Below are 26,491 nucleotides of genomic sequence, written 5' to 3'. Positions count from 1 at the left end.
CAGCAACTATGCCCAGGGATAATCTTTTGGTTGGCAGTTGTTCTAGTGGAGGAGAGAACAACAAAATAACAACAACTTGATTGTGTGATTTTTGGGGCTGCAAGCCATTACAACATTGTACATGAACAACACAGCAAAATAAGCTAACCTGCAAAAAGAAAACATCCATCACTCCCACCCCGCCCTCACCTCGCCACTGACATTGTAAGAGCAATTAGTGTCTGGAGATGTGGCCAATAGCGAGAGATGTCAACATCCAATCCAGCCCAGTTGTTCATGTGAGCTGCAAGTGCAGTAGTGAAAGGGTTAATTGGAACTGTTTGTTTAGTAACTGTGAATGATATCAGCCTCCATGGATTCAACTGTGTCAATAGAGGCTTTCCCTCTCCTATTAGTAAGGGACTTCTTTCGGTGCCTTATCCAATGGTAGCAGCAGATACGCCACCTCCGACACTAGTGGAGTCAGCAGCTACAGAGACAGAGAGAAGAGAAATCAGAATCTGAGAACAACAGACTGGAAAGTTCCAGTAATGGATCATAACCTGAAAACATTAGACTGGAATGTTACAATGTACAGGAGTTTATCCGATGGTCTTTTCTGGTTTTCCTGGTCTCGGTCAACATTAGCATTACAAATATACTGTGTACTGATGATTATTCAGTCAGGTTATTATCCCATCCTCGCTATTGTTGGTGTTCCTGGTAAGTTTTTCCATCTCTATCTATTTATTAATTACATAATTACATTCAACTTCATTGTTTTTGTTTTTGTTATCTTTATCTGGTAAAAACAGAAAATACTGTATTCAGTTTCACTATAAATTCCACTCATTCTCCACAAATTTCAGACATCTTCCTCACAAACATCTGAAACAAAACTGTGAGGACCCTTTTTGCGTTGAACTGATGTATGTCTTGGTATTGTCTCCATCACCAAACCTGCCCATTACACGCTTCATAATACGCTTCATAATACCCTGAGTCTCCACCATTGTGTCAGTGCTGTTGCTGAATTAACCATTATCTATGCCTTTGTAAAGGTCAGATTTTACAGATGCAGTTCTCTTTTCGCCACTGCTCCAGTTATGAATAGATGGATTACAAACTTGTAATCTCTAAAGTAAGTTCATGACAGGGACACTGTGTCAGAGTAGGAATGTCGCTGGATGGGTAATTCAGAGGCACAGGTCAGAATACTAAAGATACTGTTCGAAGATCGCAGGACTAAAATTCGAATGATAAGAATCTAAATAAAACAATTGCACAAACTGTAACCATAAAACGAGGAGAATTTTGTCTAATAATCTACCTGTTTCACTGATGTCCTTTGCTAAAGGAATCTAACATCGTTACCGGGTCTGGATTGAGAGTGAGCTCAGACCCACAACAATGTGCTTGGCTCTGTACTGCCTTGTGGAATGATCACAATTAAGGGCAATTAGTGATGGTCATCAAATGCTGCCATCGGCAGTGATGATGACCTCCCATCAAATACAAAAACTAAACATTAAATCAAACAAAGAAAGCTACTGAAGATCTAAAACAAAGAGACACAAAGTGCTGGGGAAAGGGAACAGGTTGGCAGTTTCTGTTGAGAGAAAAACAGAGTTAACATTTTGAGTCCACTCACCATGCACCAGATCTGAAAGCAGCTGGGAAATAGTTAATTTGTGTTGGTCGAGTGAGGTGAATGTATGGAGAATAGAGAGATAGAGAAAAATAATCAAACAAAGGAATTGTTGATAATCAGCTGGAATGGAAACAAAATGTGATATTAATCTTGTAGATTTTTTAAATCTTTCCCATATTCCTGAGTATCATGCCTATATATCCAAGTCCCTGCTTAAAACGAGGTACGTCCTCTCTGTCTCTCTTCCCTGAGTGTGGTCATCTTCTTTTCTTCAATAATGGGACGTGGGTGTCACTGGCTGGGCCAGTATATATTTCACTTTCCGGGTTGCCCATGAGAAGGTGTTGGAGAGCTGCCTGCTTGAACCAATGCAGTCCAAATACTGTAGGCTGCGAGTGCTTAGATCTGTCTGCTTTCATTTCTTTGAGATCTTGTCGTGATATAACTGAATGGATGGCTTGGCCATTTCAAAGTGCAATTGAGAGTCAATCACATTGCTTTGGGGCTGGCATCACATGTGTAGGCCTGACCACGTGAAGATAACAGATTTCCTTCCACTAAGAACAGAAGTGGGCCAGATGTTTTGTTTTTATTTGACAATTGATAATCTTCATTAGATTGTTAACTCAAATATTCAATTGATTTCAAATTCCACAATCTGATGAGGCGGGATTCAAGTCCAGGTCTGAGTCATTAGCTGGGGCCCCGGATTAATAGTCTGGAGACAATAGCACTAGACCACCGCATTTTCAGTTTCTACACTGGTAATTGTAGTGCTGCTGTTATTGTGACTGAGGTACATAATTTTTTTTTTCAGTTACATTGTCAACTACTTCCATGGAGAAAAGAACCAGTAATATTTCAGCTCACAGGGACTGTGCAGAGCTGCAATGGTTTGTCAGCCAGGAGTAGAAACTGAGGAGTAAAAGTAATTTCTAAACTCTGATTGGGTGTGACATGTGTTCAGCGATTTGACTTGTACCCATCACTGGAAAGTGTGGTGGTTCTCCGGATTGTTTTCTTGGGTTTGTGTTATCAGCTACTGCAATGACTTAGGGAAACCTGAGGGTCTGGTGTCCCCATTCTGGACAAGGTTTGGGCACTGCACTTTGAAGAGAGTCTGGGTCTGCAGACACTGCATAGGAAGGAGCAGGACACCACACTATCCTTTCTGAGATTTCCACAAATATTTCCCAATGTTGTACCTTTCCCAATGTTGTGCAAAGTGTGAAGCCAGTTAATTTCAACAATGGGTTCACCGAGCTGTGAAAACTCCATCAGCACAAACTATAGTCTCACACCAGGGAGAGGACATTACTCAAAATGCCCATCAACTGTTTTGATTCTGGAACTTTCCAGGCAGGTGTGGGCGAAGCATCCACTTTGCCAGAGTGCGATCCTCTACTCACAAGGTGACGGAGGCCATCTCCGTCCGGTGAGGTGAATATGTTGCTTATGTCTCCACAGAGGAAGGAATAGAAAATCTTCTCGAAATGTTAGGGTGACTGGCGAAAATGTGGAAATGCAAGAAGATAAAATTATCGAAGATGAAGTACTGGGAAAAAAACAAAGCTCATTGTATTGAATGTTGGTAAGTTGCTGGACTAAATGAGTTATGAATTGAGAGGGTTACAGAGTTAGGGCTGGAGAGTTGTGTTTGTCAGGTAGCTCTTTCAGGAGCAGGTACAGAATGGACTGATTCTGTACAGTCAATTCCTTAACTCTTTGAGGGAGGACAAAGTTTGTCAAAGCTTTTTATGTTATGGAAATGATACTGCAGACTTAGAAGTAACTACTGTGACCATAAATATTTAAAACAGAATACCAACTGATAAATAAATCGATCTCAGATGTGAGGGAAAGTATTAGATTTCTTTAGTAATTCACAGTCACTATATCCTTGGAGAATAATGATATGATTTGCGGAGTCAGCCTAGATTTTAGAAAGGGAAATCGTTTTGATAAACTACCTGGAGTTTATGGAGGATGTTGATTGTGACATCGACAAATGAGAACCAATGGGAACTGTGCATTTGGATTTTCAGGAGGCTATTGACAGGAAAGGAAGTACGTTAGAGTTCTTGTGTAAGAGGTGAATATACTACATGGAAATGAGAACTGGATAATGGGGGGAATACAGAGAGTAAGATTCTGCTCTGGACTAAAGGCCATTGCTCATAGGGATCAAATGTATCAGTGCTTGGAGCCTAGTTGCTCACAAGGCAAAGAAATGATTTGAATGTGAACAACATATACAGTCCTTTTCGTTTTGTATTTATTAGAAGACTAGAGATTGGGAACTGCAGTTATCACTTGCACATTTCACACGAGCCAGCAAGTAATCAGGGCAGTATGTTGTCTTTCATTACAAAATGATTCAACTGTGGAAGTAAATTCATTTTCCTGCAGTTGTAGAGTGTTGCTTGATCAATATTTAGGACACTGAGTACAGATTCTCTCTCCTTTATAAGGAATGATTTCATTGCAACTGAGATAGTGCAAAGTAGTTTCACCAGACTTATTCCTGGGATGATGGTACCTCGAGGAATGTGTGAAGACAATGAGTGTTCAATCCGTGGCGCTGAGAGCGAATAAGTCTTTTACATTTAAACTTGAAAATTAGGCACTAACACTCATATTGTCAAGACAAAGACAGTGATCATGTGAAACATTACGTTTTCCCATGATATTTGATTCCCAATAGTTCACATCCCTGGGCGGACCCGCATGTTGGTTGAGAGGCAGCTCCAGGCTCTGAATGAACTCTCGCAGCCTCAATATGCAATTGGTGTGTGAACCTGCACTGTTCACAAATCTGTCAGCAGCCAGATCTGTCAGGAATACCGTATTCCTGAAAGATGTAGCCATTTCCATCAGTTTCTAGTCTCCATAAAAACACCAGTCTGTCTTCTCGGAGACAGAAGTTGAGACTTGGCACAAACCATCCACCTTCCTTTCTCACCTTCAGTGAACCAAGTTAAGTAACACGTGCACCACTGGCAATGGATCCAGGAGGAACAACATAGCGCAGTTTATCTGTGTAGTCGCTGCTTCACTGTTTGTCATGTTGGGGCATGAATGACATCTTCCTATTTCTGCATAATTGAGTTGACAGGTGAATGGCCTCTTCCTGCTCACATGGAAGATGCTCAAAGACCAGAACTGGCAACTCCTGCCTCCTGTTTAACACCTCAATGTTCTGTATACACTCCTTCCCTCCTTGTTTAACAGGCAGGAGGGGCTGAATGGGCTACCCCTGTTCTTGTCCAATAGTTTCAGTGGGTTGAATACATTCTGTCGCAACCAGCTTGAGGTGCTGATTGAACTCCTCTTATTTAAATATGGGACTAGTTGGACAGCTACATGAATGTTACCTTCACTTTACCAACACAGATTAGATGCTAACCAGGTACTGCTGCACATGGACATGGACTGCTTCAGCAGTGGACAGGTGACAAATTATTCTTAACAATCTTTAGTGAACATCTCCCACTTCTGATGTATGATGTGGGAAAGACGTTGAAACAGCGGAAGAAAGCTACCTTGAGGATGCGCCCTGAGATGTCCTGTGACAGAAATGATTGATCGTCACCAACCACAAATATCTTCCCTTGTCCTCTGATATGCATCTAACCAGTGGGGAGTTTACAATTAATTCCCATTGCATTCAGTTCTGTTCGGGTTCCTTGATATCATCCACAGTTAAATCCTGTATTAATATCAGGGCCAGTCACTCTTACCGCGTGTTTATATCTTTTATTCATGAGAATAGGTCACGGTGTGTTTGTGAGGGGCGTTTCCTTCTAACAGAGGGTAGTGACTGTCAGGACTTCTGTATTCCAGAGAGGTGGGGAGGTAGATCACTAAGATGTTTGGAAGGGAGCACAATGGATATATGAGGCATCAGAATATTGAGGGCTGCAGGGATTGAGCATAAAAGAATAGTTGAGGATTTTGCGGATTATCTATGATCATATTGTCGGGAAAAAAAGACAAGAAGGGCTGAATCACCTATTCGTCTATCTGACGTTCTCTCATTCTGTTATTGGGAAATTATTTTCCTGGAAGTTCTGTTATTGGATGTTGCAATCAGGGAGACCAGAGGATTTTGTGGGGCATCGCTGGGTGAGGTATGGGCGCTGTATTTACAGTGAATCTGGATTGGCAACATGACCAACAATTGAAGACAGTTCTGTAACGAAAGAGGAATGAGATGTTTCACTCCACCACCTACCTTTTCTTTTCCCAAGAATATTTTCCAACGCCATGTCAAAATGTGTGTGACAGTCTTCATTGGCTGAATAGTTTCCGCTGTTTCTGTGCACCAGGTTATTGGGGTAAATGGCCTCTGACTGTTCCTGTCCAGCAGATTTGAGAGGTTCAATGGAACATAGGAACATGGGCCAGAGGAGCAGGAGTGGGTCATTAGACACTTTGAGCCTTCTCCACCAGGCACTAAGATTGTGGCTGATCAGGCTGTAGTTCATTGTCCTTTAGTATCCGATATCGTAGTAGCATGGCGTTGAATAAATGCAACACACAAGCACCACAAATTATTGGGGAAGACCATTCCCACTCAAACAGCCTTTTGTGAATTTCTCCTCATCCCTGTTCAGACTTGACATGGAGATGTCTCAGTTTCATTTTCTACTCCAGCTCCTCCATTTCTCATGACACATGTTAAATGTAACTAGGTTGGTGATATGACCAATGATGTCGTTCTCAGACTAGGTCAGGTTCTTTGTTCGGGACAAGTCAGGGAGATAGCTTAAATTTGGAAAGGTAATTTATCAAAGTAAACTTACTCAACCTATGATGTAAAGATACATGACAAGCAGTGTGGACAAATATGAACTTTAATATTTATGTTTCAATTTAGACTGAGACGCAGTTTGTATACACAGAGAAGTGCACATACACAGACACAAACACTGAGACACTGACAGTGTCACATACACAGGTGCACACAGACACATACATACACATGCATGAAGACAAACAGAAAAACAACTCTGCAGAATATCAGTTTGAAAGAGGTTCTCGTAGCAAAAGGTAAATTCAAGACAAAAGGAAATATTAAATTGTATTCTGCATCTGAGGTCATTCTGTTCACACAAGCTGCTGTCAATCGGATTCCTTCCTGGAACATTTGGATTTCGCTAAATTCCATTTGCTTCTGGCAGTGTGGAGATTACAATGAAACTTCAACAAGAATCCTTCACCAGTGCTAAAGATGAGTTTTCCTCTCTCATACGTTGCTGTGAGAAGGAAAAAGGAAACTAAGGGAACAATAAGCCGTGACTTCTCCAGCAGGTTGCATTTTCTCCAACTTTTAAATGAAATATGCAATAATGCTACCTGACCAACTAATTGGACCATGTGAAGCCTCGTTGAAGATGCTTGGGTCTAAATGAATCCGTCCCTGTTCCCTGCTCCATTTAGGAGAAATTTATAAGCTTCATTTGAAGATGCGTTTGTATGTGTCCTCATAATTTTGTCCTATAAAGTCATTTCTTTGGAATAACTATGTCAAAATGAATACATTGTTCTCTTAAATTTGAACCCTTAGTTCTAGTTTCCCACACCAGAAGAAATGTCCATCCGCCCAAGCACCTGATGGACTCTCCTCAAGATCTTATATGGTATAGTATGAAAATCTCTCATTCTCAAACCTGAAGTTTTCTGGCCTTGTCGAGGTTTATAAAATCATGAGGGGCATGGAAATGGCAAATAGCCAAGGACATTTTCTGAGGTTTAGGGAGTCCAAAACTAGAGCACATAGTTTGAAGGTGAGGGGGTAAGATTTAAAAGAAATAAAAGTTGTAATCTTTTCTCGGAGTGTATGGAATGAACTGCCAAAGGAAGTGTTGGCGGCTGGGAAAATTACAACATATAAAAAACATTTGACTGGATACTTGAATAGGAAGGATTATGGGCCAAGTGCTGGCAAATGGGACGTGATTAATTGAGGACATCGGGTCGTCATGGACAAGGTGAACCGAAAGGTCTGTTTCTGAGGTGTAAGGCAGAATAAGGCCTTCTTTCCAGGAACAAGTACAACTTCATAAAGCTTCCGAATCAATTGATTATATTTATTTTTCAGTTTAGGGAATCATAACTACACGCAATACATCAGATATGGCCTCAGAAAGCCCCTTTACAGATGCAGTAAAATATACTGATAAACTTTGTATGGAATAGAATAATTGCATACACTTTCCTAACCACTTATCACATCGGCATAATAACTTTGTGTGATGCATGTACCAGGATGCTCGAATCCCTTTGTACCACTGAGTTTTGTGATCGCTCTCCTATTAAGTTGTTTACTGTTGTTTTACCCTATTGTTACAGCATAAACTTCATTCGCGCAGGTTATACTGTTTTTGCTAAAGGTTTACACACTAACCCCACCTGTCTCTACCCCCATTACAGACTCTCTACCTCCACTTGACATCTTATTGAATGAATGTCTTGGTGGCTGAGCCAAATGAGGTCGACTCCAATCAATCCCCACATCCAAAGCATTGACAGGTTCGAAATAGTTGTTGATCTTGCATTGACATCGAAGGAACTCCACCACGTTAAAGATTTCCAAACTGAAAACAAGCATCAATCCCTACTGTCTGTTTCCTGATAGGTACCCGGGGTTCCCTGTTCCTGCATAGCAGCTCAGAAAGATTGGATGGTCGCCTCATGTGACTTGTAATGTACTGAAATGGCTGAATGACTTTATCATCTTCCTTTGAAAATCCTTAAAGGGCAAAAAGTTCTCCTCGTGTCTCATTGATGACGGGCGGAATTGGATCTTCCTCTCCCTCTGTAACAAATCGAGAGTTTGAGTGAGAGAACAAGACATGGGTTCGGAACAGCAGGTGGCCATTCAGCCCTTCGCGTCTGCTGCTCCTTTTAGAATGTGCATGGTTGATGTGATTGTAACTAAACTTCGATTTCCTCTCTGTTCCCAATAAATGTGGATTCTTTTGTTCATCAATGATGTAGGACACCCAATTTTGAATGTTTTTAGTAACACAGTCTTCACTGCTGCTCGGGCGTGGGAACACTACAGATCACACAACCCTAAAGAGAATGGAACATCCCTGTCTCAGTCAGAAATGGGAATGCCCTTATTCTTAAAATGTGTCGCCCTCAAGCCAATCACCACTCTTTTGACACAGGGACACAACAATTAGAAACAGATATAGGCAATTCAAAACTCAAACTGTCCACATTTCCTTTAACAACCGACAATCAAATACTGTCCACATTTAGCCTCAACTGAGGTTAGATGAACTCCAGATACCATAAGCTCACAAGAGTGTAGGAAATTGGAACATAGAAAGTGCAGCACAGCATAGTACTTCAACGTTCGATGTTGTGCCAATCTTTTATCGTAGTCTAAGACTAAGCTAAACTTCATACCCTTCATTTTATTATTATCCATGTGTCTATCTAAGAGTTGCTTGAATGTCCCTAATGTATCTGATTCTACTTCCACCGCTGGCTGTGCATTTCACGCACCTACCACTATCTGTAGAACACAAAACTGTCTCTGACATCTCCCCTCAGCCTTCCTCCAATCACTTTAAAATTATACTTCCTGTGTGATAGCCATTTCCACCCCGCTAAAACGTCTCCAGTTGTCCACTCTATGCATGCCTCATCATCTTGCACACCTATGTTATGTAGCTCTCATCCTTCTTCACTTCAATGAGAAAAGCCTAGTTCCCTTAGAAATTCTCCATAAGACATGCCCTCCTGCACAGACAACATCCTGGTAAATCCTGTCTGCACCCTCTGGAAAGGTTCCAATTTCGTACCATAATGGGGCAACCAGTACTCAACACAATACTTCATGTGTGGTTTAACCAGGGCTACAGCATAATCTCGCGGCTCTTAAACTCAATCTCCCTGTTAACGAAAACCAACTCACCATACTCCTATTAACACCCCTATCAACGTGAATGGCAACTTGGAGGTACCTACGGACGTGAACCCTAAGATCCGTCTGTTCCTCTACACGGCCATTAATGCTACCTTTGACTCTGTAATCTGCATTTGGATTCGACCTTCCAAAATGAATCACTACAGAAAATAAGAAATTGGTGCAGAATTAAGCCATTTATCCAATCGGATCTGCTGTGCTGTTTGATTATGGGTGAAATGTTTTTCAGCCGCATTCGTTTTCCTTCGCCAACCGATCAAATGGTTCCCTTGTTAATGAAAATCGTATTTATCTCTATAGTTAGTAAACTACTTTTTCTGACTGAAGGAGTTTGCATGTGTTAGTGTGTTCATACCTGTATCTATATGTGTTGTGTGTTCAATGTGTCTATGTATGTTTGTGCGTATCTTTGTCTGCATCTCTGTTAAACGTGCTCTTTGTAGTTTTTAGGGTAAATCCCCTGAAATTGATACCAACACCCTCCCTCTTCCTCCATCTCTACTGTCTGTCAACGTTAAGTGTAGAGCCATACAATGCCACCCTCTGCTGGCCTCCCCTGCACAATGTCAGATTTTTTTCTCTCTCAGGGGACATCAAATTCTGCGAATCACTCAGATTGCACAGCTGCTTGGGTTTTCAAATAACCCTTTTTAAGCACAGAGTAGTTTGGTCTGATACCTAATAATATTGTTCCAGAGATATTACCATCATCACTGGGTCAGGTTCAGGACTTTTCAAACCTTTCTCACTTACAATTTGTAAGAGCGCATTACAAAAGTTTTCAAGTTAAAGTACGTGCAATAAACGCATTATATCACCTTACAAATGTTTCGTTCGACATTGATTGGGTGCAGTTGCAGACGAAATACTCTTTATTGTGTACACTGTGTGAATAATCTTCAAAGACAAATCACTTCCACGTTGTAGTAGGAGCGCAGGCATTACTCTACATAAACATTCTCCACTCTTAGGGTCCTCAGTACAATTACGATCCTCCCTATACCTGCCTATATGTGTGATTGCGTGTGTGTGGGGTGACGGTGCTGTCAGTTTGGATGGTGCTGTGAGCTGTCTCCCTCCCAGACTGAAACTCTGATGTGAGAAAGTGAGGTCTGCAGATGCTGGAGATCAGAGTCCAGAGTGTGGTCCTGCAAAAGCAACCAGGTCAGGCAGCTTCCGAGGAGCAGGAAAATCAATGTTTTGGGCCGAAGGACTTCACCAGGAATGCCGTCGACGTAGTAGAGTATGAAAGCTAGCCGCGTGGGCATTGCTTCACTTTAAACACCACAGAGACTGACATATCTGCTATGCACACGGATACAAACAGAGACACTCAGGTACACACAGAGACGAATAAAGACACGGAAAGACACACAGTAATGAATACAGACACACACACACACACACACACACACACACACAGAAATTGATGCAGTCACACAGATACTAGTACAGACATACAGCGACACATACTGATACACTGATGCACATGCACACACAGATACACTGTAATCAATACATACATACTATACACACAATGACACACTGATGGTTATACAGACATGGAGAATCTGCCAGTATTTACTTTTTTCGTGTGATGACATTCTCAATATTTCACTTGCTCTGTGTGCTGTGTGTCAATATTTCTATCTCACTGCAGGAAATCCTCTGCACCATCTCTATAGCTTCCACACCTTTTCTATGACAAAGCGACCAGAACTAAACACAATTTTCCACGTGTAGTGTTACCTCACAGCGATGAAGCCTTCCGCTAATTAAACCAAACAGCCAGAAAAGCTATAGTCGCCTCATAAGCTGTTAAAGTACGAGTGACAAATCCCAAATTTCACTCTTTAAGGATAAATAATATCAATTTATTCCTTAACTCTAAAAGTGAACATTGAACAACTATTCACAACTCTAAACTCCTCTTTCTCTGAACTGATTGGCATCTGCCTCTAACTTTATAACAACATCATGTTCCAACAATAAAAGCACATATTAAAATTGCATTTACTTAATTTCAAAACCACACAGCATCTGTCATCTCCAGTGTTCTCCTTCTTTCAACTGAAGATCTTCCTGGGTTGTCTTCTGAATTTTAGTGCAAGGATGTTTCATACAAAAACAGTATCTTTGACAGAGAGAGTTTTGCATGGCAGTTTCTCGCTAGATGGCAGTTACTCTCAGCCTAACTCACGAACTGCCAGTTTCTATTATGCCCCTCAATATTAGATCATCTCTTTGGTTGGATGTTGGCAAAACAATAAATTCAAAATCGATGGACTTTAGTATCCTGGGGCATAATTTAAACTGATTGGTTAAATTCAAATTGTTGTCAAAACAGCTCAAGGTATCTGTTTCACAGTCAAACATTGCATGTTTTATTTTTTCCAGTATACGCTGGAACTGCTAGCTCGTCATCCATCAAGTGCTTGCAAGCTCTCAGTGGAGAACGACATTCACTCTTTCTTAAAAGGTACTACACATACCTTCAACTTAATAAAAGTAGTTTAATCCGTGCTTTATAGAGCTGTAGCACAACCTCACAACTCTGAAACTCAGTTCCCTAGCTTGTGAAAGCCAACACAATATATACTTTCTTAACAACTACATCAACTTGGGTCCAGATTAGGGTGGAGTTGGAGAAGCACGGCAGGTCAGGCAGCATCCGAAGAGGGAGAAAATTGATGTTTCGGGCAGGAGCTCTTTATCAGATGATGAAGAGCTCCTGCTTCAAATGTCGATTTTTCTGCAGCATCTGCAGTCCTCCCTTTTGCCGATTTGCCATCAAACTGGGTAGCAATTGTGAGGCATATCTGGACATGGAGCCCAAGATCCCTCTGTTCCTCCGCACTGCCAAGCATACTGCCTTCAGCCCAATACTCTACATTCTAATTCGAACTTCCAAATTGAATGACTTCACACTTTTCCAGGTTTAACTTGATCAGTTCTGAATCCTCTCAATGTTCCATTGCAACCTACAACATACCTCAAAATTATCCGGAACTCCACCGACCTTTGTGTTTTTTGGAAAACGTCCTAACCCACACTTCCACTTCTTCATCGAAACCATTCATAAAAATCGCAAAGAGCAGAGGTCCGAAAACTGATACTGCAGGACACCACTGATCACAGAGCTCCAGACTGAATGCTTCGATCTTCTTCCACCCTCTGTCCTCTATGGGCCAGGAATTGTGTATCCAGATAACCAGATTTCCCTGAATCCCATCCCTCCTTACTTACTGAATGGGCCTACTGTGTGTAAATTTAAAAAAAAAGTCTTGCTAAAATCCATATACACCACATCCATTGAACTACCTTCATAAACATGTTTTGTCACATCCTCAAATAGTTCAAAAAGATTCGTGAGGCATGACCTGCCCCTCACAAAGTCATACTGACTATCTCAATCAAACGATGTTTTTATCACGTAATCATAAATCATGTCTCTCAGAATCCTCTACAATTCTTTACCTGCCACTGTTATAAGACTGATTGGTCTATAATTCCCAAGATTATCCCTATTCCATTGCTTAAACAAGGGAATAACATTTGCCAACCTCTTTTCATCTGGCCTGACTCCAGTGGGCAGTGAGGATGCAAAGATCATTGCCAAATGCGGAGCAATCAATTCTTTCGTTGCCTGTAGCATCCTTGCTTATATTCTGTTTGGCCAAGGAGAATTACCTATCCTTGTGTTTCTCAAATTGTTCATCACATCCTCCTGTTCTAGCATATCAGCCTGTTTCACATTCTCCCCATAAACTTCAATGCCCCTCTCAGTAGTGAATACTGAAGCAAAGCATTCATTAAGGACATTCCCTACCTCTTCCAACTCATGAGGCAAATTCACTCCACAATCTGTGATAAGGCCTACCCTCACTCTGTCCGTCCTCATGTTCCTGACATACGTGTAGAACGTCTTCACTTTTACCTTAATCCTACCCACCAAGGACATTTCATGACAGCTTCTTGCTTTCCTGAGTTCATTCTTCAGTTCCTTTCTGGCTAACTTGTAACCCTCTGGAGTCCTGTCTGATCCTTGCCTCCTCAACCTTAAGTAAACTTCCTCCTTCCTTTTCACCAGTTGTTCTGCATCACTTTGCACAATGGAAGTATGAAGCTGTAAATGGATGGGAGCTGCATATCCTGTCACTTCCAGCATGAGTTGCAAGTTTCCCCACGCTGGGAAGTGATCGAACACAAAGTTACTGAACAATGTACTAGCGTGATGGACACAGCTCTACATGCTGGGAGGGTAACTGGTCCAGGTTTACAGATCAATGCACTGGGGTGAGGTACACAACTCTACATGCTGGGAGGGCAACTGCACCAGCTTTACAGAACAATTCACTGTTATACACTGCACAGCACCACATGGATGGTGTGGTCTGCACTGTCTGTGCACAGTATGGGTTAGCCGTGTTTGTTGAGAATTTTTCCTCCAGTAGGGCATCTAGGACAGCAAACACAATTCTTATGGTTACAAAAAGGCCCTGAACAAAATAGCCAATACGTCCGCGCCTACATGGTTCAAAAAGGGCAGCTACATCCTATAAAAAAGTTCAATTTTCTGATGCAAGATAATTGCAAGGAAGTCCAGGGGGATGTGCTCCATAACTGACCTACAGCACTCCGAGAACCCTGGGGGATTTTCCGGCATCCACCTCATCAGAATGTTCTTCCTCACACAAAATGAAAGGATGCTAAACAATCTCTTCCCAAAGACGGGTGATTCGGCGAACCCAAGAGGCGGGAAATCAGATCTATCTTGACCTCGGTTCCCAAGACCCCTTCCAAAACCCTCGCTATTGCGCCCCAAAATCTACGATGTTTGTGGCGTGGCCACAAGCAATGAATAAGAGTACCAACATCTGTTTTACATTTGGGCACATTGGGGACGATCTTGTCTTAAATTTGGCAAGCCACTCCGATGTCAAATAAACCCTGTGGAGTACCTTCAGTTGCATAACTTGCGTCCTATTGCAAATTGAAATCTTCCAGGCATTCTTCCAAATATTTGCCCACTCCTCTGGTGAAGATATCCACCCCCAGTTGCTGAACCCAAAATCCACACAGCTGTTCGATGTCCTTTGAGACACTACCTCCTATTAAATGCCAGAAAGTACTGACTGAGAGAGTGGACTGAAGGACTCTCACCTCGATAGTCGACCTATGGGGACTAACCATTAATGTTGTCAGTTCTGTATAAAAATCCCTAATCTCCTCGATAGCTCATATTTCTGGCTCAGCTGCTCGAAAGGCGCCATGCCCTCCCCGTTAACTAAGTTTCCCAAACAGGAAACTCCTCTGGACTCCCAAAGCCAAAAGCCAGCATCCAACAATCCTACAATGGGAGTAAAAGGATAAGTTTTTTTTGTAGATTGCCTTCACTTTGTTGCATCATTCTCCATGCTTTAACTGTCTTCAGGACAGTGGATTTCTGCAATGGTCCATAACAGTCCTCATCTTGTCCATGAACAACAGATTAATGTGGGGACATTTTGCCTGGGAGTCATCGATGTCCAACCACATTGACCACGGGTCTTGGCAAGCCCAATCAGCCACCTAGGCTAGTAGGGAACTCAATTGGTATTTCTTAAAGTGTGTAAAATCCACATCCCTCAGACCCGCGGAAGCTTAAATAGGGTGAGCTCCATTAGAGGCCGCACGTGATGCTAAATAAAAGATCAAAGCCGACTGTAACCCTCCATATAGGCTACCTGGGCAGCATCAAAAGGTGCATTTGCATGGGATATAATGAACGAGGAAGTACATTCATTTTAACCAGAGCAATTCTACCCAACTATGGTATCGGAAGATCCTCCCAGCACTGGCGGTCCTGCCCTTTGTTCTCCAGCAACTGCAGGAAGTTAGCTTTATCTAATTGATTGAAGGCTGGGGTGATAAAAATGCCTAAATACAGGAAACCTCCCTCTGACCATCTGGAAGGGAATCGGATTCAACTTCCAAGATCAGGTAATCTAAGAAGATCCGAGACAGGCATGGCCACTGATATAATAAAATTGATTTTATATCCTGAGAAAGATCCAAATAAATTAATCACTTGTATTAAATGGGGCATAGATATCATCGAGCTCGTTAGAAAGAGAAGAGCGTAATCTGTGTAAAGGGTGATCTTATGCAATCCTGATCCTGCCTCCAGGCCAATTATATTGTGGTCACTCCGGACGGCCTCTGCCAACAGTCAATCTCCAGTGTAAATAGTAACAGTGTAACGGGAAACCGTTGACGGCTGCCTCAGCCATTGGTAAAATTCTCAGACCTTACACCATAAGTGAAATCCACTGCTTTAGGTTCCCTATATAACACTGCCACCTTACTGACAAAGACCCCTCCAACGCCAAACCTTTCCAGGACATAAAAGAGGTACAGCCACTCCACTCAGTCAACTGCTTTCTCTGCATCCACTACCAAGCCTGGAATCGACCCTTGCTGGCACACCTGAACCATGTTAACACTCTCCTAATATTATTAGACGACCTGTAATCCCTAATAAAAATTGTCTGGTATTATTTCACAATGAAGGGCAAGATATTCTCCAGCTTCAACGTCAGCATTTTCACCAAAGTATTATAGTCCACGTTTAATAAGGATATAGGCCTACATGAAGTGCAATCCTCTGGAGAATAAGATAAATATTTCTTTCTCTCAGAGAGGATGGGAGGTAATCCTGACTGTGTGAATAATTGTACATATCCAACATTGGCCCAGCCAGCAGGTCTATGAACTCCTTTTAAATCTAACTCTAAAATCCATCTGGGCCCGGTGTTTTACCACTCTGGAGCTGCCTCACCGCCTCCTGTATCTCTTGGATTGTCACAGGGGCATTCAAACGAGAGCCTGCTCTGAAGTTACACCTGGGAGTTCCAGGGTCCAAACAAAGTGCTCCATCGTCGCCAATCTGTCCTGACAGCCCTCTGACTGGAACATCCCAGAAAATAACTTCCTGAATGCTGCATTAACCCTTCTGGGATCGCAGGTGATAGTAACAGAACGCTCACGAATGAATGTGATAGACTGGGGACACTCTTCTTTCTGGCCAAGTATGCCAGATATCTACCCAGATTATCACCATAATCAAATAACTTCCGTTTCGCAAATGAAATCACTCTCTTTACTGTCTGGATGAAGGCAGCGTTCAGAGCAGCCTGGAGCATTGTGATCTGCTGCAACTTAGTTACAGACGGTCTTCAAAATATGCTGTCTCAGCTGTTCCATTCTACCGCTTCCGAGTCGCCGAGTAAGAAATAATCAATCCCATTGCCAAGGCATGTGCAGTCTCCCAGAGCACGGTCGGATTACTGGCTGTCCAAATTAAGGTACAAAAATATTAATAAATCCCTTTAAAAATATTCAATAATCTAGCTATCGTTCAGGAGGAAAGTATCCATGCACCAGTACTGTGAGCCTGTCCCGTCGCCACCATCCTTAATCTCCATGTAAACTGCCACATGATCAGAAATGGCTATGTTACCAATTCTACAAAACAGCACTGAATTCAAAAAGGCCAATCGGGCAAAAACATGTCAATCCTAGTTTGGCACTTTTGTGGCTTAGGTAAAAAAGGTGAAGTACCAACCCTTAGAGTGAACCATCTCCACACATCCACCAGGCACAATTCCCTGTTTAGATCCACCAGCTGCCTGGATTGCAAGGAAATATCGTCGAGAACCTGAAACATGTTATCCACCTTGGGATCCAGATGTCGGGTTAAAGTCTCCCCCTATAATTGTATGATGCCCCACCCCAAGGGACATCAACCTGGAGGGCGCATCTGTTACAAAGTTGAGGGGTGTACCAGGGGCAAGATGGAGGACAGGAAACATTTCTGGCTGTAAGAGCTCCACCTTTTTTGAGGTGTTTCAGGTGGTAGAGGTTATTTCCTCGAAGTCCAGGAGCAGCAATTGCTGTTTTATGCTGTTGTATTGTTTTGGAACTTTGGGAAAAAAAAGTCAAAACAACAGCACTTTTAAAAAGGGAGAAGAACAGACAAAGGAAGCACATGGTGAGGACAGTGGAGGGGAGACAGAGAGAGAGAGAGAGAGAGAGAGAGAGAGAGAGAGAGGGAGAGAGAGAGAGAGAGAGAGAGAGAGAGAGAGAGAGAGAGAGAGAGAGAGAGAGAACCTACACACTTATTCCCTTTGCTATTTTTTAATTCATGTAACGCTGGACATCAGAGTGCATCTGGGAAAATTAACAAACAGTGAATTTCACGACTAATTTTGGAGAAGCCTGTTTGGGTGAAGTTCACAACACAGAATCAGATCGGTTCATCGTTGTTTTAAGTCTGTCCAGTAGAAAGGCTGCAGTAGTGAGTGCAGTGGGTTCTTTCTTGAGTATATGTTTTTAGATATAAGTATCTTGATTAAACTTAAAATATAAGCCATAACTATTAAGTTAAACTGGTGCAGTGTTTTGTAGAGGAATAAGGCGGTGTTATTTTCTGGGTCTGTCGATTGTGAAGGACCAAAAATGGCCTTTGCAGTGATATGTACTTCTTGTCAGATGTGGGAGTTTAAAGAGAGTTTAAGGATTACTGCGGATTATATCTGTCATAAATGTTGTTGGATGCGAATCTTACCAGATCGAGTGGATCGGTTGGAGAGACAGATAGAAGCGATAAGAAATTTGCAACAGCAACAGTATGTGATGGATGGCAGTTACAGGAAGGGGGGAAAGTCTCAGATACAGTCACAAAGACATGTTAACTTCAGGAAGTGTAAGAGCGATAGGCACCTAAGGCAGGAGTCGATTGTGGATATACCCATTTCAAACAGGTATGGTGTTTTGGAAAATGTAGGGGGTGATGGATTCTCAGGGGAACGTAGCCCGAACAGCCAAGTTTCTGGTACTGAGACTGGATCTAATGCAACGAGGGGTACGTCGGCTTCCAAGAGATCAATTGAGTTAGGGGATGCTGTAGTCCAAGGTGCAAACAGACGTTTCTCTGGCCAGAAGAGAAAAATCAGAATGGAGTGTTGTTTCCCTGTTTCAGAATCAGGTATGTCTCAGAGAGGGTGCAGAATGTTCTCATGGGGGAAAGGGACCAGCAAGAGGTCATTGTCCACATTGGAACCAACGATATAGGAAGGGAAAAGGTTGAGATTCTGAAGGGAGATTACAGAGAGTAAGGCATAAATTTAAAGAGGAGGTCATCAAGGGTAGTAATATATGGATTTCTCTCAGTGCTACTAACTAGTGAGTGTAGGCATAGGAGGATAGAGCAGATGAATGCATGGCTGAGGAGCTGGTGTATGGGAGAAGGATTCACAGTTTTGGATCACTGGAATCTCTTTTGGGTAGGACTAACCTGTACAAGAAGGACGGATTGCACCTAAATTGGAAGGGGACTAAGATACTGGCAGGGAAATTTGCTAGAACTTCTCGTGAGGATTTAAACTAGTAAGGTGAGGGTTGGGGGTTGATCCAGGGAGCTAGTGAGGAAAAAGACCAATCTGAGACTGGTACAGTTGAGAACAGAAGTGAGTCAAACAATCAGGGCAGGCAGGGATAATGTAGGACTAATAAATTAAACTGCATTTATTCAAGCAAGGGGCCTAACAGGAAATGCAGATAATCTCAGGGCATGGTTAGGAACATGGGACTGGGATTTCATAGCAATCACAGAAATATGGCTCAGTGATGGATAGTGCTGGCAGCTTAATGTTCCAGGATACAATGCTACAGGAAGGATAGAAAGGGAGGCAAGAGAGGAGAAGGAGTGGCATTTTTGATAAGGGATTGCATTACAGCTGTGCTGAGGGAGGATATTCCCAGAAATACAGCCAGGGAAGTTATTTGGGTCGAACTGAGAAATAAGGAAGAGATGATAGCCTTATTGGGATTGTATTATAGATCCCCCAATAGTCAGAGGGTAATTGAGAAACAAACATTTAAGGAAATCTCTGCTAACTGGAAGAATAATAGGATCGTTATAGTAGGGGATTTTGTAACTTTCCAAACATCGACTGGCACTGCCATAGTGTTAAAGGTTTAAAAGGAAAGGAATTTCTTAAGTGCGTACAAGACAATTTTCAGATTTAATATGTGAATGCACCTACTACAGAAGGTGCAAACTTGACCTGCTCTTGGGAAATAAGGCAGGGCAGATGACTGAGGTGTCAGTGGGGGAGCACTTTGGGGCCAGCGACCATAATTATATTCGTTTTAAAATCGTGAAAGAAAAGAATACACAAGATCTAAAAGTTGAAGCTCTAAATTGGAGAAAGGCCAATTTTGACGGTATTAGGCAAGACCCTTCGAAAGCTGGGGAGCCGGGGGGGGGGGGGGGGGGGGGGCAGATGCTCGCAGGTAAAGAGACAGCTGGAACACGGGAAGACTTCAGAAATGAGATAACAAGAATCCAGCAAAACGATATTCCTGTCAGGGTGAAAGGAATGGCTGGTAGGTATACAGAATGCTGGGTGACGAAAGAAATTGAGGGTTTGGTTCAGAAAAAGAAGGAAGCGTATGTCAGGTATAGATAGGATAGATCAAATGAATCCATAGAAGAGTATAAAGGAAGTAGGAGTATACTTAAGAGGGAAATCAAGAGTGCAAAACGGGGACATGAGATAGGTCTGGCAAATAGTATTAAGGATAATGCAAAGGGTGTTTTATTTACAAATATGTTAAGGACAAAAAAGTAACTAGGGAACGAATTGGGCCCCTCAAAGATCAGTAAGGCGGCATTTGCGTGGAGCTGCAGAAAATGGGGGAGATACTAAATGAATATTTTGCATCAGTATTTACTGTGGAAAATGATATGGAAGATATAGACTGTAGGGAAATAGATGGTGACATCTTGCAAAATGTCCAGATTACAGAGGAGGAAGTGCTGGATGTCTTGAAACGGGTAAAGGGAATAAATTCCAAGCACCTGATCAGGTGTACCAGAGAACTCTGTGGGAAGCTAGAGAAGTGATTGCTGGGCCCCTTGCTGAGGTAGTTGTATCATCGATAGTCACCGGTAAGGTGGTGGAAGACTGGAAGTTGGCAAATGTGCTGCCACTGTTTATAAAGGGCGATAAGGACAAACCAGGGAACTATAGACCGCTGAGCCAGATGTCGATGGTGAACAAGGTGTTGAAGAGAATCCTGAGGTCAGGATGTCCATGTATTTAGAAAGATGAGGACTGATTCGGGATAGTCAACATGGCTTTGTGCGTGGGAAATCATGTCTCATCAACTTGATTGAGATTTTTTGAAGAAGTAACAAAGAGAATTGATGAGGGCAGAGCGGTGGATGTGATATATGTCGACTTCAATAAGGTGTTCGACAAGGTTCCCCATGGGAGACTGATTAGCAAGGTTAAATCTCATGGAATACAGGGGGAACTAGCCATTTGGATACAGAACTGGCTGCAAGGAAGAAGACAGAGGGTGGTGGAGGAGGGTTTTTTTCAGACTGGAGGCCCGTGAACAGTGGAGTACCACAATGATCAGTGCTGCGTCCCCTACTTTTTGTCATTTGCATAAATGATTTGGATGCGAGCATATGAGGTACAGTTAGTAAGTTTGCAGATGACACCAAAACTGCAGGTGTAGTGGGCAGCGAAGAGGGTTTCCTCAGATTACAACAGGATCTTGACCAGATGGGCCATTGGGCTGAGAAGTGGAAGATGGAGCTTTATTCAGACAAATGCGAGATGCTGCATTTTGGGAAAGCAAATCTGAACAGGACTTATACACTTAATTGTCCTGGAGAGAGTTGTTGAACAAAGAGACCTTGGGGTGCAGGTTCACAGCTCCTTGTAAGTGGAGTCGCAGGTAGACAGGGTAGTGAAGAAGGCATTTGATATGCTTTCCTTTCTTGGTCAGTGCAGGAGTTGGGAGGTCATGTTGCGGCTGGTCAAGACATTGGATAGGCCACTATTCGAATATTTGGTGCAATTCTGGTCTCCTTCCTAACGGAAAGATGTTGTGAAACTTGAAAGGGTTCAGAAAAGATTTACAAGGATGCTGCCAGGGTTGGAAGATTTGAGCGGTAGGGAGAGGCCGTAGAGGCTGGGCTGTTCTCTCTGGAGTATTGGAGGCTGACTGGTGACCTTATAGAGGTTTACAAAAGTATGAGGTCATGGATAGGGTAAATCGGCAAAGTCTTATTGATGGCGTCAGGGAGTCCCGAGTTCGAGGGCATAGGTTTAGGGTGAGAGGGGAAAGATATAAAAGAGATCTGAGGGGTAATTTTTCACGTATAGGGTGGTACGTGGATGGAATGAGCTGCTTGATGAAGTAGTGGAGGCTGGTACAATTGCAACATTTAGGAGGCATTTGGATGGATATATGAATAGGAAGGGTATGGAGGGATATGGGCCGGGTGCTGGCAGGCGGGACTAGATTGGATTGGGATATCTGGTCAGCCTGGACTTTTTGGACCAAAGGGTCAGTTTCCATGTTATGCATCTCTATGACACGTTGACTCGATCTCATGTTCCTCTCTATGTATTAAGCTTTAAGGATCAGAACCAGCTGACATTCGTCCTTAATTTAGTCAAACAACTGATATGGAAGGTTCTTCTGAATGAGAAAAGCTACTCCTCTACATTTCGAATGAAAGAATGATAATAACACCAAGCAAAACACTCTCTTCTGTAACTTTAAATGTTCCTTATCGGTTAGATATCTTTTTTTGTGACACCAAGGCTACATCGACCCTTTCCTTTCTAAGGCCTGAAAGCATCAATTGGTGAATGACACCCGTTTAATGTTCCAGGAGCACCATTTAAACGAGCGATAAGCCATAACCATCCGAAACAGCCTGTGCCCCCCTGTGAGGAAGGACCCCTTTTATTGTGCATCGAGCAAACGTGGTAAACAGTTCGATTAAACTTGAAAATACAACTGCAAAAACAACCAACTCAAAACTCCTAATAACTCCTTGTGCAATGAACCATCATATAACACAAATAAGAAGAGATTGTACCCCCTTCCCCACAGGGAGAGCTCATACTACTCACTAATCCCCCTTGGCTCCTACTAGCTGAAGGTATTGTGGTCAGATTTTCTAACTTTGAAATTGAGTGATCTTCATACCACAGAGAGAGTGAAGAGAAGTTCGACCAGCTTAATTCCTGGGATGATGGCACCATGAGGAGTGAGCGAAGGTTGATCTATAGCGCTGTCAGGGAATAAGAGATGATTGTATTGAACCCTAAGAGAGATGGACAATCACTCCTTATATTCGAAACATATATGAGAAGGTGATACATTGATGACTGCTGAATCACTCAGGATAGTTGAAATGCCTGGGATGATATTACGCCCACCCACCCCAACCCCTACTCCCCATTGTGAGAGACAGAGAGGTCCAGGTTTTAGATTAGATTGCTTACAATACGGAAACAGGCCCTTCGGCCCAACAAGTCCACACCAACCCGCCGAAGCGCAACCCACCCATACCCCTACATTTACCCCTTACCTAACACTACGGGCAAGTTAGCATGGCCAATTCACCTGACCTGCACATCTTTGGTCTGTGGGAGGAAACCGGAGCACCCGGAGGAAACCCACGCAGACACGGGGAGAACGTGCAAACTCCATACAGTCAGTCGCCTGAGGCGGGAACTGAACCCGGTCTCTGGCGCTGTGAGGCAGCAGTGCTAACCACTGTGCCACCGTGACGCCAAACACGCTCTCAGCATATTAATACAAGGCAGTTGGTGTGTGATCCTGCACTGAATGTCATATTATCCACCAACCCGATAGCAACCACAGTACCTTCATTCTAAAACAGTTAACTATTCCCAACAGCTTCTGACATTCATGAAGAACATGAATCTATCTTCTCAGAGTTGCAAGGTACTGCCTTGAGTTTTAGACCAGAATACTATAAAACATTGGAGCATACATTAGGACAGTTAGCCCATTGAGTCTGCTTCATCATTCAATCATTGCTGATAGGTTTCTCAAACCCATTCTCCGACCTTCTCCCCGTAACCCTCGATCCCCTGGATAATCAAAATCTATCTCCCTCCGTCTCAAATATACTCAATGTCCTGACCCCACGGCCTTCTGTGGCATTAAATGTCAAACATGCACCATTTTATGGTTAAATAACTTTCTCCATATCACAGTTCTAAAACGTGTTCCTTTGTGCCCTTGGATCCTAGTCCAATGGAAACATCTTATCAACATCCACTCGCTCCAGGTCATTCAGTATTCTGTATATTCAATTTTATTCCCTCTTATCCTTTTAAACTTTATCGACTATAGACACAGAGTCGTCAAACATTTCTCAATACAATAAGCTTTTCATTCCGATCACCATTCTCGTGAAAGTCTTCTGAATATGCCCCAGGACCAGTACATCTTTCCTGACATATGGAGCTCAAAAGTGAGCACAATACTCCAAATCTGGTCTGATAAGAGCCATATATATCATGTTCTTATATTCAATTCTTCTCGTAGTAAATGGTCCCAATCCTAATTACAATTGCCCTCCTAACTACTGCCTCAACCTGCAAGCTTACCTTGAAAGAACACTGCACTAGAACTCCCCAGTCACATTGCACTTCAGATTTCTGAATTTCCTCGCCATTTAAAAAATAGACCATGCCTCTATTCTTCGGTGCAAAGTGCATGACCTCACACTTTCCAACATTGGAATGCATCTGCCGATCTCTTTACCTGTCCAAATCCTTGTTCAGCCTCTCTGCCTACTCAATACGACTTGGCCATCTGCCTATCTTTGTATCGTCTGCAAACCAAGCCAGATATAATTCCAACACTGAGCATTGTGAATCACCACTTGTCACCGGCTGCCATCCTGAGAACATAGAACATAGAACATAGAAGAATACAGCGCAGTACAGGCCCTTCGGCCCTCGATGTTGCGCCGATCAAAGCCCACCTAACCTACACTAACCCACTATCCTCCATATACCTATCCAATGCCTGCTTAAATACCCATAAAGAGGGAGAGTCCACCACTGCTACTGGCAGGGCATTCCATGAACTTACGACTCGCTGAGTGAAGAACCATCCCCTAACATCAGTCCTATATCTACCCCCCCCTTAATTTAAAGCTATGCCCCGATATAATAGCTGACTCCATACGTGGAAAAAGGTTCTCACTGTCAACCCTATCTAACCCCCTAATCATCTTGTACACCTCTATCAAGTCACCCCTAAACCTTCTTTTCTCCAATGAAAACAACCCCAAGTGCCTCAGCCTTTCCTCATAGGATCTTCATACCATACCAGGTAACATCCTGGTAAACCTCCTCTGCACCCGTTTCCGTGCCTCCCCATCCTTCCTATAGTATGGCGACCAAAACTGCACACAATATTCCAGATGTGGCCGCACCAGAGTCTTATACAACTGCAGCATGACGTCAGGACTCCGGAACTCAATTCCTCTACCAATAAAAGCCAGTACGCCATGTGCCTTCTTCACTGCACTATTTACCTGGGTGGCAACTTTCAGAGATCTGTGTACATGGACACCAAGATCCCTCTGCTCTTCCACACTACTAAGTATCCGACCATTAGCCCATAACCCCATCTTTTTGTTACTCTTACCAAAGTGAATCACCTCACACTTAGCTACATTGAACACCATTTGCCACCTTTCTGCCCAGCTCTGCAGCTTCTCTATATCCCGCTGTAACCTGCCACATCCTTCCTCCGACTTTCGTATCATCCGCAAACTTGCTCACCCAACCTTCTAACCGTTCCTCTAGGTCATTTATAAAAATGACAAACAGCAATGGTCCCAAAACAGATCCTTGCGGAACACCGCTAGTGACGGCACTCCAGGATGAACTTCTACCCTCTTTGCCATCAACTACTACCCTCTGTCATCTTCCAGCCAGCCAATTCCTAATCCAAACCTGCAACTCACCCTCAATGCCATATCTCTGTATTTTCTGCAGTAGCCTACCATGGGGGACCTTATCAAACGCCTTACTAAAATCCATATATACCACATCTACCACTTTCCCCTCATCTACCTCCTTAGTCACCTTCTCAAAGAATTCAATAAGGTTTGTGAGGCACGACCTGCCCTTCACAAAACCATGCTGACTATCCTTGATCACATTATTCTTATCCAGATGTTCATAAATCCTATCCCTTACAATTCTCTCTAAGACTTTGCCCACAACAGAAGTGAGACTCACTGGCCTATAGTTACTAGGATTATCCCTACTCCCCTTCTTGAACAAGGGAACCACATTTGCTAGCCTCCAGTCCTCCGGCACTACTCCTGTAGACAAAGAGGACACAAAAATCAAGGCCAATGGCTCTGCAATCTGCTCCCTTGCTTCCCAGAGAATCATAGGATAAATGCCATCAGGCCCAGGGGACTTATCTATTTTCACCCTTGCCAGAATTTCCAACACCTCTTCTCTACATATCTCAAAGCCATCCATTCTACTTATTCGTGCCTCAGTATTCATATCGACAACAATGTCCTGTTCCTGAGTGAATACTGACGAAAAGTATTCGTTCAGTGCCTCCCCAATCTCTTCAGCCTCCACACGCAACTTCCCATTACTATCCTTGATTGGACCTATTCCTACCCTAGTCATTCTTTTATTCCTAACATACCTATAGAAAGCCTTAGGGTTTTCCCTAATCCTACCAACTAAGGACCTTTCATGTCCCCTCCTTGCTGCTCTTAGCTCTCTCTTCAGGTCCTTCCGGGCTACCTTATAACTCTCAATCGCCCCTATTGAACCTTCACGCCTCATCTTTACAAAGGCCGCCCTCTTCCATTTAACAAGGGATTCCAATTCCTTATTAAACCACGGCTCCCTCACACGACCCTTTCCTCCCTGCCTGATAAGTACGTACTTATCAAGGACACTCAATAGTTGCTCCTTGAACAAGTTCCACATATCAATTACGCTCTTGCCTTGGAATCTACTTTTCCAATCCACATATCC

General features: G+C 42.9%; 1 protein-coding gene across 1 annotated transcript in view; it reads right to left on the bottom strand.

Annotated features, from left to right (window-relative positions):
- Nucleotides 1-391: 391 nt before the first annotated feature.
- The window catches only part of LOC140484467 (endogenous retrovirus group 3 member 1 Env polyprotein-like), a 100,303-nt gene continuing 74,203 nt past the window's right edge, over nucleotides 392-26,491 (bottom strand). Inside the window, exon 3 of the mRNA XM_072582874.1 lies at nucleotides 392-469. Within this exon, the coding sequence (XP_072438975.1) occupies nucleotides 392-469 (78 nt within the window). The remainder of the gene's footprint in view (nucleotides 470-26,491) is intronic.

This window comes from Chiloscyllium punctatum, chromosome 13 (assembly GCF_047496795.1).
Source record: "Chiloscyllium punctatum isolate Juve2018m chromosome 13, sChiPun1.3, whole genome shotgun sequence".
Classification (NCBI taxonomy): domain Eukaryota; kingdom Metazoa; phylum Chordata; class Chondrichthyes; order Orectolobiformes; family Hemiscylliidae; genus Chiloscyllium; species Chiloscyllium punctatum.
This window is presented reverse-complemented; position numbering and strand designations above follow the sequence as displayed.